The 16,259-nt window shown below is 49.7% G+C and overlaps 2 protein-coding genes across 30 annotated transcripts in view; both read left to right on the top strand.

Annotated features, from left to right (window-relative positions):
- The window catches only part of LOC143829092 (microtubule-associated protein 2-like), a 313,653-nt gene extending 307,691 nt beyond the window's left edge, over positions 1 to 5,962 (top strand). For all 18 annotated transcript variants that reach the window (XM_077319426.1, XM_077319420.1, XM_077319417.1 and 15 more), the window contains one exon: positions 1,139 to 5,962. In XM_077319426.1, coding sequence (XP_077175541.1) covers positions 1,139 to 1,354 — 216 coding nt within the window. In that variant the 3' untranslated portion in view covers positions 1,355 to 5,962. The remainder of the gene's footprint in view (positions 1 to 1,138) is intronic.
- Positions 5,963 to 10,886: 4,924 nt separating this feature from the next.
- LOC143829091 (protein unc-80 homolog) overlaps positions 10,887 to 16,259 on the top strand; it is a 177,969-nt gene continuing 172,596 nt past the window's right edge. For 6 of the 12 annotated variants that reach the window (XR_013227999.1, XM_077319406.1, XM_077319411.1 and 3 more), the window contains exons 1-2: positions 10,889 to 11,195; positions 12,885 to 12,933. Coding sequence is in view for 11 of the 12 variants with exons in the window: in XM_077319406.1 (XP_077175521.1) it covers positions 11,104 to 11,195; positions 12,885 to 12,933 (141 nt within the window). In the remaining variant the exon portion in view is untranslated. Of the gene's footprint in view, positions 11,196 to 12,884; positions 12,934 to 16,259 lie in introns of all 12 variants that reach the window. The other 6 variants (XM_077319412.1, XM_077319409.1, XM_077319407.1 and 3 more) reach the window with 2 other exon arrangements.

Raw genomic sequence — 16,259 nt, 5'->3', positions numbered from 1 at the left:
GGCCTCCCAAGCAGCTGATCATCACACATCAGCTGCTTGATGTGCCCTTTAAATGCTCCCCCCACACTTTTCTAAGGCAGTGCCTGAAGCAGTCATCATCAGATACTTGGAGAGCCCTTTAAATGCCTTGCCCCGGTTTGTGAAGATATTCTAAGCCAGGGGTAGTCAACCTGTGGTCCTCCAGATGTCCATGGACTACAATTCCCAGGAGCCCCTGCCAGCTGCTGCAATGTGCAATTAGATAAGATAATTAGATATATTTTAATGTATATATTTGTAATGATTTTTTAATATTGCTTCTGCAGCTCAAGTTTTGGGTTCCTGACTTTTGTTCAGGTTGGGTCTCAGTTCCCTTTTTTGATTTTGCCTGATGCATTCAACACATGGTTTACAGACCCTCTCTTGCAAGTGGCAGGACTTACCAAAGAATGATGGGAGGCCTAGGCCAGCATCACCAGTGTTGTAGCAACATCTGTTCCAGTGCACTCCAGTGATGTCATCATGTCTCCAGCAATGCAGGATGTTCTGGTATTTGGACAAAAGCTCTATGGCAGAAGCTGTTTTTACCAGAGTTTTTGCTCAGTGCCCCAGTGTTCTGCATCGTCAGTGATTAAGTATTTGAAAGGTTGTCACTTGGAGGAGGGCAGGATGCTGTTCCCATTGGCTGCAGAGGAGAGGGCACGCAGTAATGGGTTTAAACCTCAAGTACAACGATATAGGCTAGATATCAGGAAAAAAATTTTCACAGTCAGAGTAGTTCAGCAGTGGAATAGGCTGCCTAAGGAGGTGGTGAGCTCCCCCTCACTGGCAATCTTCAAGCAAAGGTTGGATACACACTTTTCTTAGATGCTTTAGGATACTTAGGGCTGATCCTCCGTTGAGCAGGGGGTTGGACTAGATGGCCTGTATGGCCCTGTCCAACTCTATGATTCTATGATTCTATGATGTCACTTCCATTGTACGCAGGAAGTGACATCACTAGGTTGCCAGCCACTCAGACCTAGGCGCCTCCTTGCTGCCGGCAACTTCCCCCACCAGCCGGATGGTTGGTGGCAGAGGGCGGGGGCCTCTTTGCCCCCCAACAGAGGGCTGGAAACGGTCCTGTCCCACCTCACCAGCTGTCGCGTCCCTTTTGCAGATCGACAGCCAGAAGCTCAACTTCCGAGAGCACGCCAAGGCCCGAGTGGACCACGGGGCCGAGATCATCATGCAGTCGCCCGGCCGCTCCAGCGTGGCTTCTCCACGGAGGCTCAGCAACGTCTCCTCCTCCGGCAGCATCAACCTGCTCGAATCTCCCCAGCTCGCCACCCTCGCCGAAGACGTCACCGCAGCCCTGGCCAAGCAGGGCTTATGAATCGGCTTCGTTTAGCAGTGTTTGAAGTAATACTATTTAGGCATGAGCTCTTGCCAGGAACGGGCTCTGAGCAGGTGTTCCCATTCATCTTTTACCATGTCTAAAATTAAGTCACCCACCCCCCACCCCCCCAAGACTGTAGTAACCATAAAAAATAAAAAACGGGGAGAAAAAGATACGCAGAGTTGCAGAAATTGGCCTGAGTTCCATTTCGAGCAGGAAGACGCTGGCTTTTTATGTGGGTACAATTGCCGTATATTCCATTGGATGGTCCTCATTGCTCAGCACTGTCTCGCATGGACTATCTGTGCTATGACACCATGCATTTTGACCTTTCCTGTGCCTGACAGCCCCTCCACCGCTTTCTGAAGAACCTTGTTCCGTATGTTGAGTTGCTCGTCATCCCGTAGGGTTGGCAGAGAGCACGAAGGAACATCTCCTGCTGCAATTTTATCACGGTTAAATTAAACTGGAGAGTTTTCAGTACCGGGCAGAAGGGCTCAAAAATAACGTCAAAAAGGGGCTGGGTCGGGTGGGGGTTATTTTATACAAACGGGCGGAAAGAAAGAGTCGATTAAGTTATTAATATTGCGGAACCGGGATAACGATGTCAGTGTATAGCTGATTCTGATAAATTATTTAACTGATAATTAAAGAAAGCAGTTGGGGAAGAAAAATTGTATGAACTGTACTGGGGAAGTGGCAGGTGTGTTTTTTTTTTTCCTTTCTCCCTTTTTTTCTAAAGCTACTGAAACTAAGCCGTGGAAATGTGTCTGATTAGAATACTGACTAAGCAGCTTGCTTTTGTGTCTACACTACTGATTTCAGATCCTTTCCATCTGTTTGATAAAGTATTACTCTAGGTATATCTTTCTCTGTGGCCATTTGTGATCTCCCCTCTCATACTTGAATATTCTCCTTCCTTATTCACAGTATCTGTGTCTCTTGCACCCTTTGGTGTTGCAATTTTAGGTATGTAAAAGTAGATGTTAGCAGGGTTTTCAGATTTAAAACAAACAAACAAAAAAAGGACAAACCATTCCGCATGAAATTGCTTTCTGTAACATCTCAAATCTGTGACCCTGTTTTAGTGCCAGATGCGAGTCTCTTCTGTGATATTAGAAACGTTATTCTCCCTTCTCTTTCTTCCTTTCCTTATTTTTTTTCTCCCCCCCCCCCCTTCGCTACGACTGATTTTATCGGAGTCTGGGTAATTATTTTAAGACGTCTCCAAAAAAGGCGGTTTGGGAGTCTAGATTATTTTTTTTTTGGAAGAGAAAACGATCATTTAAAAATAGTTTCATTCCAGCTGTTTTTTTAAAAAAAAGAACACCCAGGGTAAAAGTGAAGCCCAAAGTTGTTGTTTTTCTTTTGCTAAAGTTGAAATTCCAAGAGAAAGTTCTTTTCGGCAGGCGTTCTTCCATGTTCTCAACAATGTCTTTGCATAGGGATGGGAAAGCAAGGCTTCAGAGTGAGATGGATTTTTCTGCATGAGAATTCTCAGCCACCTCAGTAAGATGGCATGGAGATGGTAAATTAATCTGCAGCAAAAAATATATATGGAGTATAAAAAGTATAAGACAAGTGTATATAAGAGGAAGTAATGCAGGGACACTTAAATATTAAAGCAGGTGGCAGGTTGGATACACACTTTTCATGGATGCTTTAGGATGCTTAGGGCTGATCCTGCGTAGAGCAGGGGGTTGGACTAGATGGCCTGTATGGCCACTTCCAACTCTATGATTCTATCTATAAGATGTCCTACACTGCCACGGGGAGGAAAGTGGACGTGGCACAGCCCTGTGACTGACCCATTGGCGGATGCAGGTCCAGCCATGTCACGGTTGCTGGCATTGATTGGCTGATCATTAAATGACCCATTTCAACCTACAGGTGGATTGCTCTGCTCTTGACAAAACCATGTCTGTCACATTTGCATGTTCTCAAGCTGAGCTCCACACGAACCATGCACCCGGAAGGCTTTAGGTGTTGGAAGCTGTTGGATCAAGGGCCATTCCTGCAGTGTGTATCCTGTATCTAGGGCTGCTGCTAACACACCCATGGGTTGTGGTGGTTGTTGTGGTTGTTGTTTGAGTAAAGTATCAGTGGTATGAACAAACCAATAATCCTGTGGCACCTTAGAGGCTGACAAACTTCTCAGCCGCATTCGGGTTTCGTTCCCTAGTGCTCTGTTGAGTTCAAACTTTATTACAGTCAGTAGGGAGATGGATCGAATGAAGGTCAGGCTCTGCATGTATAAAATGGCATCCTAGCCAACAGAGGCTTTGTTTATAAAGAGGTGGGAATAGGCAGATCTTCAGGACACCAAACTGGCCGCATTATGCAAGGATGACCTAGGATCCTTGGCGGTGCGAAGTACTGTCAACTTTTGGCGACCCTGTAAAGTTGTCCAAAGCAAAAAACTAACAAGAGGGATTCGCCATTGCCTGCCTTGGCAGCCCCAAATTTCCTCACTGGTCCCCGGCCAGGTACTACCCAGGGCCGACCCTACTTAGCTTTGGAGATCTGAGATCCAGGAGTTATGGTCTTTGCCAAGAAATGTTAAAGATCGTTCGTGTAATAAGACGCCTACCAAGATCTAGCGTTTCATTAAGGAAGAAAGTTGGTTTAGAATCTGAAGTGCACCAGAAGGCCTGTTCTAACCTATAATTGCTGTGATGTCGCTTAGAATAACCATACAAGGTACTCAAAGAGTGTAAGCAGACCCCGGCTGGGCCAGGCGGAAGGGCGAGAGAGCCCAGAATCCTTTGGGACTCTTGGCTGCGGCTCCAGAAACAAAACTCAGAAGGCAAAATTGAAGGAAATATCACTCCGGCTCTGTGCCTTTGGTTCTCGCACGTTTGCCTTGCTGTGTTTCGATGTCTTTTTCCCCAAATCTGGGAGCAAGCAAGAAAGAGAGACAGAGAGAGCACCTAGGATACAGCTGAACTTCTCAGAGGTGGCCCCTGCTGACCGCTAGCCGGTCACAACCGCGTTGAATCTGTGACTATTTTGTCGCTTTTTTTGGGGGGGGATGTAAAAACGTTCTAGCTGGTGAAGTTAAATTATTCCGCGGGCGTGTCCAAAGCTGCCGCTCAGTTTCACGCCGCAGATCTCTACCTTTCTCCCTTGTCGAGTGGTCCTCGCAGTTGGTCATCATTCTAGAAAGAGTTACAGGACCTTGCGGGCATCCAGCGAGGGGAACGGCAGCGAGGAGAACCTGGGGAAGGGAAATGCCGGTGCTGCGTTGCAGGGCTAGATTTTCGTTGCTCGGGGAAGAGGCGGGTGTTCCTTAATTTCGCTCTCATCTGAGCTCAGCCCCTGGCCAAAAGCAGTGGCTCAGTGCAGCGGGAAGTTCTTTTCCTTTGAGCCCCCGTTGCACAAACAAAAAGCTAACCACGAGCTTTCCTGCTCTCGCTTTGCAGCGGGATGCATCCGGCGGAGCTCCCCGACGGGATCGGACCCCGTTGCGGTTCTTGGAACACGGATCCCGGCTGGTTCTGTTGCTCTGATAGCGACCCCCATAAGTTATAAGCTGAGCTAAAATACATTTTTTAAAGGCACATTTAACAGTTCACAAGTAAGCAAGATTTTTTTTCCCCAAAAAAAATAAATTCGAACTAAGCTTTCAACTGTCCGATAGAAAACAAACCTGTCCACTGGGTAGGCAGATGCTGGGTGTTAATCTTTAGCTGCAGATGACCCGCTTCTATGTAAGGCCTGAAGGAACCGGGGGTAGGGGGGTGGGGGGAAAGCGGGAAGGAACTGGCCTTTGTCCAGCAACAGTAGTCCAAGCTGCTAGTTTTTATTTCCCCTGTGTTCTGGGGCGCTAGACATAGAATAGATGCCTTTGGAAACCTAAGAGAGATGTATACAGCTGCAACTTTCCATCCTGGCTGCGTGCAAATCTGTGTGCCTGCCTAGTACGCATGGATCCCAAAATACGAACTACCAGATCACACTGAACCTATCAAGGACTTTTCTGTAGCCCTTGGGCCCAGAGTCCCTCCCGACGGCCACCGTGAAGAGCAACCGACCCCTAGCAGCAGACCGAAATGCAGCCACAAATCGGCACTCCCTGTGCCCCACCAGGCTGGAAACAGCTGCCGGCCATGTACAGCGGCCGTCAGAGGTTCAAGAATTCTCCTAGCTTTGGTGGGACTGCAGAGGTGGGGAATGCTGTGAGTCCCAGTATAGGGCCAGCGTGCTTTGCTGGCGGCTTCCAGGCAGGCTGCTTGGTCCCGTTTTGTGCAAGCCAAGCCAAAACCTGGCGTCGATCGCTGCCTCCCGGGTAGCTGAGCCGTTCCCTAATGAGTAGAAGAATTGCCATGCAGATCTGGTCGTATCGGGCCTAACCATCTTTTCAACTTTAGCAAAGGAAAATAGGAACACGCTGGGGTTTTGGAAAAAGAAATACAGTAGACGGTTACAAGCCTGTGGGTTTATTCTCTCTTCTCCCCCCCCCCCAATAATTCTAGCTCCTGTTATCATATAAGAGGCATTTCTTGAATGGCTGGTGGTAGGTAGTTCATGTTTTTCAATCCAATTTGCAGATGTATTTGTTGCTGTATAGTGGTTGTTTTGCAAATAAAATCGCTTGTCATTGATCGTCTTGTGTCCTGCCTGCTTTTTTTTTTCCCCCTTCCACGCCCGGCAGGGCTTCATGCATCAAGGATCATCAAGTCACCGCTGACTGATGAAAATGGTGTTTAAGGAAAGAGGCAAACAGGAGAGAGGCAAACGCCACTGCCCGTCTCTGTATCTCAAACCTGGACTTCCATGGTGGTCTCCAGGCCAAGTACTATTGACAGCCAACCACGGTTGGAGTCCTGTACTGAGAAAAGTGTCCTCATCATGCACATGTTATTTTACACAAGCACAGGCTAAATGCTCTTGCCATCTCAGCACTCTCAAAGGCTTGGGTAAAAAAAATACTGAGAAAACAGCCTTAAGTTCTCATACCATTGTATACCTCTCCGTGAAGCCTCATTGAGATTCTGACACTTAAGAAATGAATTGAGCCTAAATTTCCAGGGCAAAACTGGAGATTCCAGGCTGGACATTCCTGGAGAAATCTGAATGTCTAATTATTATTTATTTTTTTGGATTTATTCAATAAATGAACTTATATGCCACTTAGTGGCAGCTTAGTCACAGCATACAATTTAAAACAATCGTAAAAATCTCCTCCCCCTCCCACCCTAACCCTCCCCACTTGTCCAACCAAGCTATCTGGGTAACCTGTGCGCCCAGATTAGTTGGTGGAACTAATAGGAGAGCAGCCCATGGTTAGACGCTGGAGGGGAGGTAGATTATGGCCCTTGGCTAAGGGTCTAGCCCAGTGGTTCTCAGCCTGGGGGCCGGGACCCCTTTGGGGGCCAAACGATCCTTGCACAAGGGTCGCAGCAGGGCAAGCTCATCCACACAACAGCCTTGCAAGGCAAGCTCATCCACACAACAGCCTTGCAAGGTAGATCGCGATAGAGCGTTCATCTGTCTGAAGCAGCGGAAAAGAGCGAGATCATCATGGGAAAAGAGGCAGAACTGAACTGAGAAATCCCGGGGGGGGGGGAACAATTTATATACAATCCTGAACAACAGATCTTCACTCCATTGGCCAGTTCCAGTTTAATTTCTGCGAAAGAACACTGGCATCATTTTATGGTTGAGGGTCACCACCACATGGGGAACTGTATTAAAGGGCCACGGCATTAGGAAGGTTGAGAACCACTAGACTAGTAACTATATTCTTGAGTAAGTTGTAAAAGTTATTGTTCGTTGCTAAAGGATTACATGTCCGGCTTTTGTCCAGAAGCCGGGTTTATGCTCAGAGCCACCCGCAAAGATCAGCACGTTTTCTTTTTGAAACACGCCGTCTTCATTTGGGAAGGATGCCGTCTAGACTCAAGCTTCTTTGGCCTTGCCTTTATGGAATAACAAAACTACAGACTGTGCATCTGGCGAGAATCAAGGCATTTACGTTCACGGTAGAATGCTTTTGCTAGTGTTGAGAAACACCTGAGCACGCCCTAATGAGGGATGTCCCTGTAATGCTTTGTAGAGGTGTGGCCCAGGGGTCTATAAGGCAGAATGTTGCGTGTGTAAAAACTGACTCTGACAACCTAAGCGTGTTCTGCTCTTACGTTCTGCCAGTCTGAAAATGGACAATTCTAGTGCTGGCCGCACCTGGACCTGGCTTAGGGGCTTTGCAAGTCAAGGTGCTGGGGAGACCTGACACTTCCCGCTTTGGCTCAAGGAGGTGGTTGTTTCACCCCGTCCCCAAGCTCCAAGCTCGAACATGGCTACTGAGGTCATCAAAAGACAAGGTTTTATGCACCGGTCCTGTAAACAGAAAAAACTGCGTCAGATCGTTGTTGCCATCGGTGCACGGCTCTCCCTCCAGGCTGTGTCAAGTTATATACTTCACCTAGAATTCTAGAATCATAGAGTTAAAAGGTACCTCCAAGATCATCTGGTCCGACCCCCTGCAGAATGCAGGAAACGGCCACAGGACACGAGCACCGACACACTCCCTTCTGCCCACCCACTTACAAGCTTCCTAAATTCACAGAATAGGAATTTTTGTAGGGTGGCTACCTAGCCTCTGCTTAAAAACCTCCAAGGGAGGAGAGTTCTGAAATGGGTGCCCTGAGCCTGCATTTTAAAATGGCTGCTAGGGGGTGAAAAGGCTGTAATGGCCTATGCTTCCCAGGAGACTCAGGGAAGGGTCTCAAATAAGGAGGGAGGAGTCCCAAATAAGGAGGGAGGAGTCAGGCTCCACCAGGGGAAGGAGCTTGTGGGTATTTAGGCTCCAGACCCTCTGGGAGGGTTCAGTCTCTCCAGGAAACTGTAAGGGAGAAAGTGGCAGATCACCTCTCCAAAGAGAAGGCCCTGCTTATTCATTTTATTTTATTTTATTTTATTTATATCCCGCCACTCTGCAAGGGCTCGTGGCGGTTTACAATTCATTAAAACCCCAATAAAATCCCGTAACAATAAAACAATCTCACATAAAGCCAACAATCAATAAGAGGATCCGGCGGAAAAAAACTCATCCCAATTTAGCCCACCTAATACCATCACTAGAGGGGAGAGAAAAGAAAAAGAGGAGGAAGGGAGAGGGCACTGATGGAAAACGCTACCACCGCTTTATGGGGGGGGCACCGATCTACCTGGCCGCCCAACCTCACCCGCTGACCTGGCGGAAGAGCTCTGTTTTGCAGGGCCTGCGGAATACTGAAAGCTTCTGAAGAGCCTGCAGCTCCTCCGGGAGCTCATTCCACAAGGTCGGGGCCAGGATTGAAAAGGTCCTGGCCCGGGTCGAGGCCAGGTGTGCTTCCTGGGGCCAGGAATGAATGCGCGAGGCTGAGGGACAAGGCCTGGCCTTGGCCACAAGAGAGAGGGTGGGAGGCTTGAGAAGCAGCCACCCAGGAGGTGTCTGGTGAGACTGGCTAGCAAGTGTCCATAGGATCCTCTCCTACTCTTCAGCAGGGAATGTAGGGAAGGAGGAGGGCATTAGGCATCCCTTTAAATTCATGTATAAGTGCTGAGCCTCTTGTGGCGCAGAGTGGTAAGGCAGCCGTCTGACAGCTTTGCCCATAAGGCTGGGAGTTCAATCCCAGCAGCCGGCTCAAGGTCGACTCAGCCTTCCATCCTTCCGAGGTCGGTAAAATGAGGACCCAGCTTGCTGGGGGGTAAATGGTAATGAATGGGGAAGGCACTGGCAAACCAACCCCGTATTGAGTCTGCCAAGAAAACGCTAGAGGGCGTCACCCCAAGGGTCAGACATGACTCGGTGCTTGCACAGGGGATACCTTTACCTTTTTTACCTTATAAGTGCTGTGGCTTGATTCCATGTGGTGTGCTAACCAATTACCAACCTAATTGTTAATTGGTTTAATAAACCTGAGTTTTGGACATACCCCAGTGACTGGTGCTTCGGACCACCTAGTCTCCCCCACTCAGGTAATCCTAGTGCAACGGGAGGGCCCAAGGAAGGAAAACCAGAGAAAGCTAGGTGGTTGCCAACTCTCCAGATGGGACCCAAAGACTTATGGTTTTGACTTTAAAACACCAAGAACCTAGCCAAGAATACCCTGCAGGGGGCATTGGGGGAGATGTGTCATTAGCATCGTTAGAATAGGGACGTCCTGGAATTTTTCCAGTCCTCTCCTCTAGTGTCATGGTTGGTTCTTTGAAGACTTCCTGCTCCTTGGAGTGTACTTCCTCCCTCCAGGACAACAGGCAGAATGAATAGAACAGTTAGACAGTTAGACCTCTCTCTCTCCCTCCTCTCTTTCTACACAAAGTGATTTCACAATAAAACTATTTTATTCTTTTATTAAGCCTCCTGGTGCTTGACACCTCTTGGCATATTTAAATTCTGCCAACATGCTTTCGGAGAGCCCAAAGATCTGTAGGTCGGGGCCACTATGGGTAGAGAAGGGTTCCAAAGTCTCTTACTGGAGATATTAAAGAAGGCGAGGAAACAGTGAGCTGGGTGCTGCAGAACACTCCTGCCAAATGTGGTGTCTTCCCCTGAGGCAAGATGCTTGGGGCAGTTTTCTGTGGTCCAATGGGAGCCTATCCATTGCCTCTGAAGCATGCATTATATTATTATTATTATTATTATTATTATTATTATTATTATTATTATTATTATTATTATTATTATTATTATTTAATTTATATCCCGCCTCCCCCTGGAGGCTTGATTTGTTGCAGTTTTGTCAAAGTCAAACTTTATTGCACTGGGCCATAGGCCATCACAAGATCAAATAACAATAAAATTGTTAAAAACAAACGCAGAATAACAATTCCACTTGACCCATGCCTTCTGCTCATTAGCCCACAGCATTTGCCACAAGGCCAGCTCAAATCTTTCTTGCGGCCAGAGCAAAGGCGGCGACCCTTTGCGTCACAAACGGGTCGGGATCAGAATGCAAATACCTTATCATGAGCTGAAGAAAATGCCCCTGGAATAATTTCATTTAAAAATTTCCTCCTTGGATCTGTGTAAAGCGGAGCTGCAGGTTCTCTGGAAAGCTTCCCCCAATGCAGGGAGACAAGCAGGCGCTGCTGAGGGATTTGAACGGATCTGCAGGTGGAGGGGTGCGGGGGAGACCTGCCCCCACGTGGGTCCCCACTACAAGGGCACCTGGGCCAGCCGCTCAAGTTCCAGCCGCCAAAGTGCTTCCGGGATGTGCGGCGCCTTCTCTCCCCCACCCACCCCTTCCCATCCACGCAATAGAAAAGCCAGCCCAAGCCCCCGTTTGCCCCGGCGCGAGAGGAAGCACGTTTACCCGGACGTAACCCAACCCCACCTAACACCCCCCCCCCAAAAAAAAAGCTCAGCGGGGCTTGCTCCGGAGTAAGCGTCTCCAGGATTGCCGCCGGCCTTCCCCCGGGGCCGCCACCTCCCGCCTCGGGCAGGAGGGGACGGGCGAGGGACGGCCTGGATCGGGGCCCTCCGGGGTCGCTGTCCAGTCGCCCTGGTGCTGAAGCGCCTCCGTCGCCCGCTTCGCCCGCAGCCTGAAGGTCGCTGTCCACAGGAGGAGGTGCTGAAGCGTCTCCGCGCCCGCTTCCCCCGCCCAGGCGCCGCCGCTCCGCCGCTGCCTCTGCAGCCATTTTGCACCGGAGGCGAACGAGCGAGCGAGCGAGGGAGCGAGCGCCGGCCGGGTCGGGCCGGACCGGACCGGACCGGGCAGGCGGCGATGGGCTAGAGGCCGAGCCGGCGGGCCAGAGGCGCCATGGTGAAAAGGAAGAGCTCCGAGGGCCCCGAGCCGGAGAGCGGCCGCGGAGTCCCGCTGCCCATCCAGACCTTCCTCTGGAGGCAAACCAGGTCAGGCTGGGCGGATGGGCCTGGGGGAGGGGGGGATTGGGACCCTTGCCCCGTCGGAAAGTCGCCAACTGGACCCTCGTTCCATGGGGAGGCTTCTCTTCCTTTAACACCCCCCCTCCTTTGTCTGGTTCCTCTGGGGGTCTCGTCTGGTGCTGCCAGGACCTTTCTTCTTGCGAGGGGTCCCGAGAGCGAGGTGGTGCGAGAGAGGATGGGGGCGAGCAGCTGTTTGGACGGGAGACTCTTGCTTCCAAATTCGTGGGAAGTGGTGGTCAGCCTCACGCCGCTGGGAGCTCCCGGCTGGGCAGAGAGTGATGAGAAAATCCTGATGGCTCAGGGCAGGGGTAGTCAACCTGTGGTCCTCCAGATGTTCATAGACTACAATTCCCATGAGCCCCTGCCAGCGTTTGCTGGCAGGGGCTCATGGGAATTGTAGTCCATGAACATCTGGAGGATTGCGACTACCCCTGGCTTAGGGGAATCCAGGCGGGCACAGAATCTCTGGGTCTCCCTTCTCCATCGGGAAAATAAGGCGGCTTGGAGGATCTCTACTTGACAAGCGGGCAGCCCACCATCCTGCCTTACGACTTGCTTGGCTGTTCCTCAGAGTGAAGGCCAATGCCACTACCTTGAGGAAGTGAATCTCAAGTTCTGCTACCTCATGTGCCCTGACCAGGCTAGCTGGATCTCCGGGAAGCTAAGTAGGGTCAGTCCTGGTTAGCACTTGGATGGGAGACCTCCAAGAAAGTCCAGGGGTGCTCTGCAGAGGCAGGCAATGGCAATGGCAGGCCACTCAGAGTCCTCAGGCTGGCTGCAACTTGAAGGTGGCATTCTTCATAAGCAAGCAAACGGAACATAAATCTAAGATGACCCCAAGATACATTATTATATGAGTATCCTTCCTTATTTTGTGGTTCCATGTTTGAGGCAGGGGGGACCTGGTCTTGCAGGGGAGAAAACATTGTGATGTAAGCTTTAAAAATGTTGTTTATAGAATTGTTTATAAAGGGGGAGGGAAGGTTCACTCTAATGCTCTTATTAAACTTTTCAAGAACAGCCTCCTTAGGCAGGCCAGAATTAGTCCTGAGTTTCAGATTGTTGTGTGTGTGTGTGTGGGGGGGGGGGAGATTGGTCTGAGGGATGCTGCGTTGCCCGTTCCCAACTGGCACATTGATTGTTGATGCAAAATGCCCACCTGTTGACCCCAACAAGATCTCCTGTGGTAAAAATTGGGGAGGGGGTAGATGAGAGCAGAGCCCCGAGATCCCGAGTGGAATCGTGGTGAAGAGTGGCTGGTTCTAATCTGGAGAACTGGGTTCACTTCCCCACTCCTCCACATGCAGCCAGCTGGGAGACCTTGGACAAGCCCCAGTTCTCTTAGAGCTCTTCTTGCAGAGCAATTCTCTCAGAGCTCTCTCGACCCCACTCACTTCACAGCCTGTTCTTTCTCTCTCTGCACATGGCTTTGTCCCTCCTTGGGTTTGTGGATCAGCTCCCCTGAAGGGTGGCTGCAGCCCTGCCACACACCTTCCCTCAAGTGACACCCCCTCCCCCCTTGGCCAGGCCCCCTTTCTCTCTTCTATAACAGGTGGCGGGCAGGTCCTAAGCAATCCCGCCTGAGCCGACCTCATTGAGATCAGATATGTTTCTCTCCGTTCTCCATTGCTAACCCCTCTCTGTGTTCTTCTGCAGTGCGTTTTTGCGGCCCAAGCTTGGGAAACAGTATGAAGCCTCCTGTGTGGTAGGTGACCTTGCCTGTCTTCTCTCTTTGCTTCCCGTTGGCTTGGATTGTTTGTTTCGCGGACGGAAGCCCAGGTCCCCTTTTGAGTCTTATGGTGCCTTCCTAAGGGTGCCACCTCCAGGGAGGGACGTTCCTGGAGATTTGAGGGTGGAGCATAAGGACAAAGTTGTTTTTTTTGGGGGGGGGATCTCAGCAGAGTAAAATGCCACAGAGTCCTCTCTCCAAAGTGGCCATTTTCCTCCAGAGAAATGCCAGTCTGTTGGAATTCTGGGAGATCTCCAGGCTCCCTCTTTGAAGTTGGCAAGCCAGCTGGGTGACCTTGGGCTTGCCACAGCACTGCTAAAACTGTTCTGAATATCAGGGCTCTCTCAGCCTCACCTCCCTCATAGGGTGTCTGTTGTGGGTAGAGGAAAGGGAAGGCGACTGTAAGCCGCTTTGATACTCCTTTGGGTAGAGAAAAGTGGCGTATAAGAACCAACTCTTCTTCTTCTTCGCTTAACGCCCCGTTGAAATGTTTCAGTTTTCTGCCCCTTGTAAGCTTCAAAATACATTTTACACTGTTCTTCTTCTCATTGCCGGGTTTTTATAATATAATGGTTGTTTTCAACCAAACAATTAAAATCGCCGCAACTTCTCTGCTTCTGGAAGCCCATGATGGGTTCAAATTCTAAGACATACATTAAGCTCGTGTCTGGGGTACCATTAAGATCAACATATTCTGGGTATAAGTTTTTTGTGTGCACTTACGGATATAAACTTTCATTCATGCACATGAAAGGTGATGCCCTGAATACAACTTTGTTGGCCTTCAGGATGAGGGCGATTGCTTCTTGAGTGGAAACTGCTCCTGTTTACACAGTCAGGAAATTTGGGGTTGGAGAAATGAGATTGCTTACTGCTCCTCTCTCTCTGCCTGTGGATCCGTGGTTCAACCAGTAAAGACCCGGTTGAACCAGCTGTAGAAACAAGCAGAAGAAATATCTCAAGCTGGCCATGATGTCATTAATGTTTATTCCAAATTGTTACAATAACGTCCTCGATATTTCAAAAAGAAAGTCAAAGTGGACTCCTGGGTATCGTCACGTTTTCGTTATCTTCATCAGTGACACCTCATTCATTTTCTCTGTAACCCATGAATCAATTCTGTTCCAAGGCAATAAGTGTCAAGCTGATGACCTTATGTTCAATCCTTTAAATCAGGGGTAGTCAACCTGTGGTCCTCCAGATGTCCATGGACTACAATTCCCATGGGCCCCTGCCAGCATATATACATATTCCGTGTATTCCGTCTCCCTGAGATCTGATGATTCCATGCTTCACCTGTGTATTAAAGTACAGACAGCTCTGTTTTTCCAATAGAACAGAGGTCTACTACAATCGCAAGAGCCTCTTGTGGCACAGAGTGGTAAGGCAGCCGTCTGAAAGCTTTGCCCATGAGGCTGGGAGTTCAATCCCAGCAGCCGGCTCAAGGTCGACTCAGCCTTCCATCCTTCCGAGGTCGGTAAAATGAGTACCCAGCTTGCTGGGGGGTAAACGGTATTGACTGGGGAAGGCACTGGCAAACCACCCCGTATTGAGTCTGCCATGAAAACGCTGGAGGGCGTCACCCCAAGGGTCAGACATGACTCAGTGCTTGCACAGGGGATACCTTTACCTTTTCCTTTACCTACTACAATCACTATCACAATGTGTATATATGTCTTCAAAACGTGACCCCACCTATGAGTCAATTTGGACTTCATTTTTGAAATATTGAGGGCATTGTTAGCATTTCGGCATTCTGCAGGGCCTGCAAAACGGAGCTCTTCCACCAGGTCTCTGGTTGAGGTTGGGTGTGCAAGGAAGATCATGCCCCCCTCCTCATCTATGCCCTCCTCATCCTCCTGCCCCCCCCCCAGAGGTATTGCTGAGGATTGTTAGGGATGGGGACGATGTTTCCGCCATATTTTTATTGCATAGTTGATATTGTGTATTTTATGGCTTTATGTCAGGGGTTTTAATGGGGATCTTTTGGGTTTTTATTTGTAACCCGCCACGAACCTTCAGTGGGGTGTCGGGAAATAAATCACAGAAATAAATAAAATAAATAAATAATTTGGAATAAACATTATTGATGCCATTGTCAGCTTGAGATATTCCATCTGCCTGTGGATCTGTGGTTGGCAGGCGTTTAGAAATCAGTATTCGCATAAAGAGCGCTCATAGTCTTGGGAAATTCCTAGAGATTTGGGGAGGGCACCTGGGGAGGGCACAGTTTGCGGAGGGGCTGAAAAAAAAGCGCTGAACCCCTCTTGATCCATTGAGTTTTTAAAAATGGCAGTCAAGAATTTTAAAAACTCCAGTTAGAAGTGCCAATAACAAACTCAATCACCTGTCTTCAGGTGTCTCCTGAAGGTGGACAGTGAGGGGGCCAGGCACACCTCCTAGGGCGGGGGGGGGGGTTGTTCCCTGATTGTGGAGCCATTGCCCCAAAGACTGTGTGCCGCTCGATGCTACTGTAACCAAAGCTGTGCCTGCCGAGATTCACACAAGGTTGTATCCAGGGTGCTGCGGGCAAACTTCCACTTCAGTGTACATGGTGGGGAAGCAGTTCTGCTCTCTCTTTGGTCAAGAGCTCACAGGATCCTCCAGAAACCTCTGCCAAGTTGGAACAACTGCCCGCCTGCCTGCCTGCCCCCCTGCCCGCCTGCCCCCTGTATAAGAGGCTGTTCCTGTGAAGGAACGTCACCCTCCCTCCCACTTTCCATTTGTGGAGTGTGAGAGGTCCCTGCTCGGGTTGCCAAGTTGAGCTTACAAATTCCTGGAGATTTGGGGGTGGAGCAGATTTGGGGGAGGGCAGCGTTATGGGAGGGGAGAGGGCTCAGCAGGGAGGTGATGACATAGAGTTCCCCTCCCCCCCCCCCAAAAAAAATAAGCCATTTTCTCCAGGCAAGCTGGTCTCGGTAGCCTAGAGATGATGATTCCAAGAAATCTCCAGGCCCCACATCTGTGAAATTAACACAGGGGTGTTGCTTTGGCCAGCCAGCCATAGCTGTGGCATGTGGTGCTTCCAAGTCCTTGAGGGGGGAGGGGTGGCCCTTCTTGTCTTCTCGCTCTCCAGCCTTCGATCGCAAACAGCGTTACATAACCGCCAGATTTTTCGGGAGAAACATCCTCTCAGCCAAGCGATGACACACTGAGCTGCTGGAGTCTGCTCAGCTCGGGTTTTAGAAGCAGCCTGACAAACTGGGCTGCTGAGGAGAGGAAGAAGCCCAGGCTCAGCAGAGCCCTTGGAGATTAAGGACAGGGCCCCGGTTGGGGTGCCAAACCAGGAAAAAGGAGATTTC

Source organism: Paroedura picta, chromosome 2 (assembly GCF_049243985.1).
Source record: "Paroedura picta isolate Pp20150507F chromosome 2, Ppicta_v3.0, whole genome shotgun sequence".
Lineage (NCBI taxonomy): Eukaryota > Metazoa > Chordata > Lepidosauria > Squamata > Gekkonidae > Paroedura > Paroedura picta.
The sequence above is the reverse complement of the archived record's forward strand: the minus strand, read 5'-3'. Positions and strand labels throughout refer to the sequence as shown.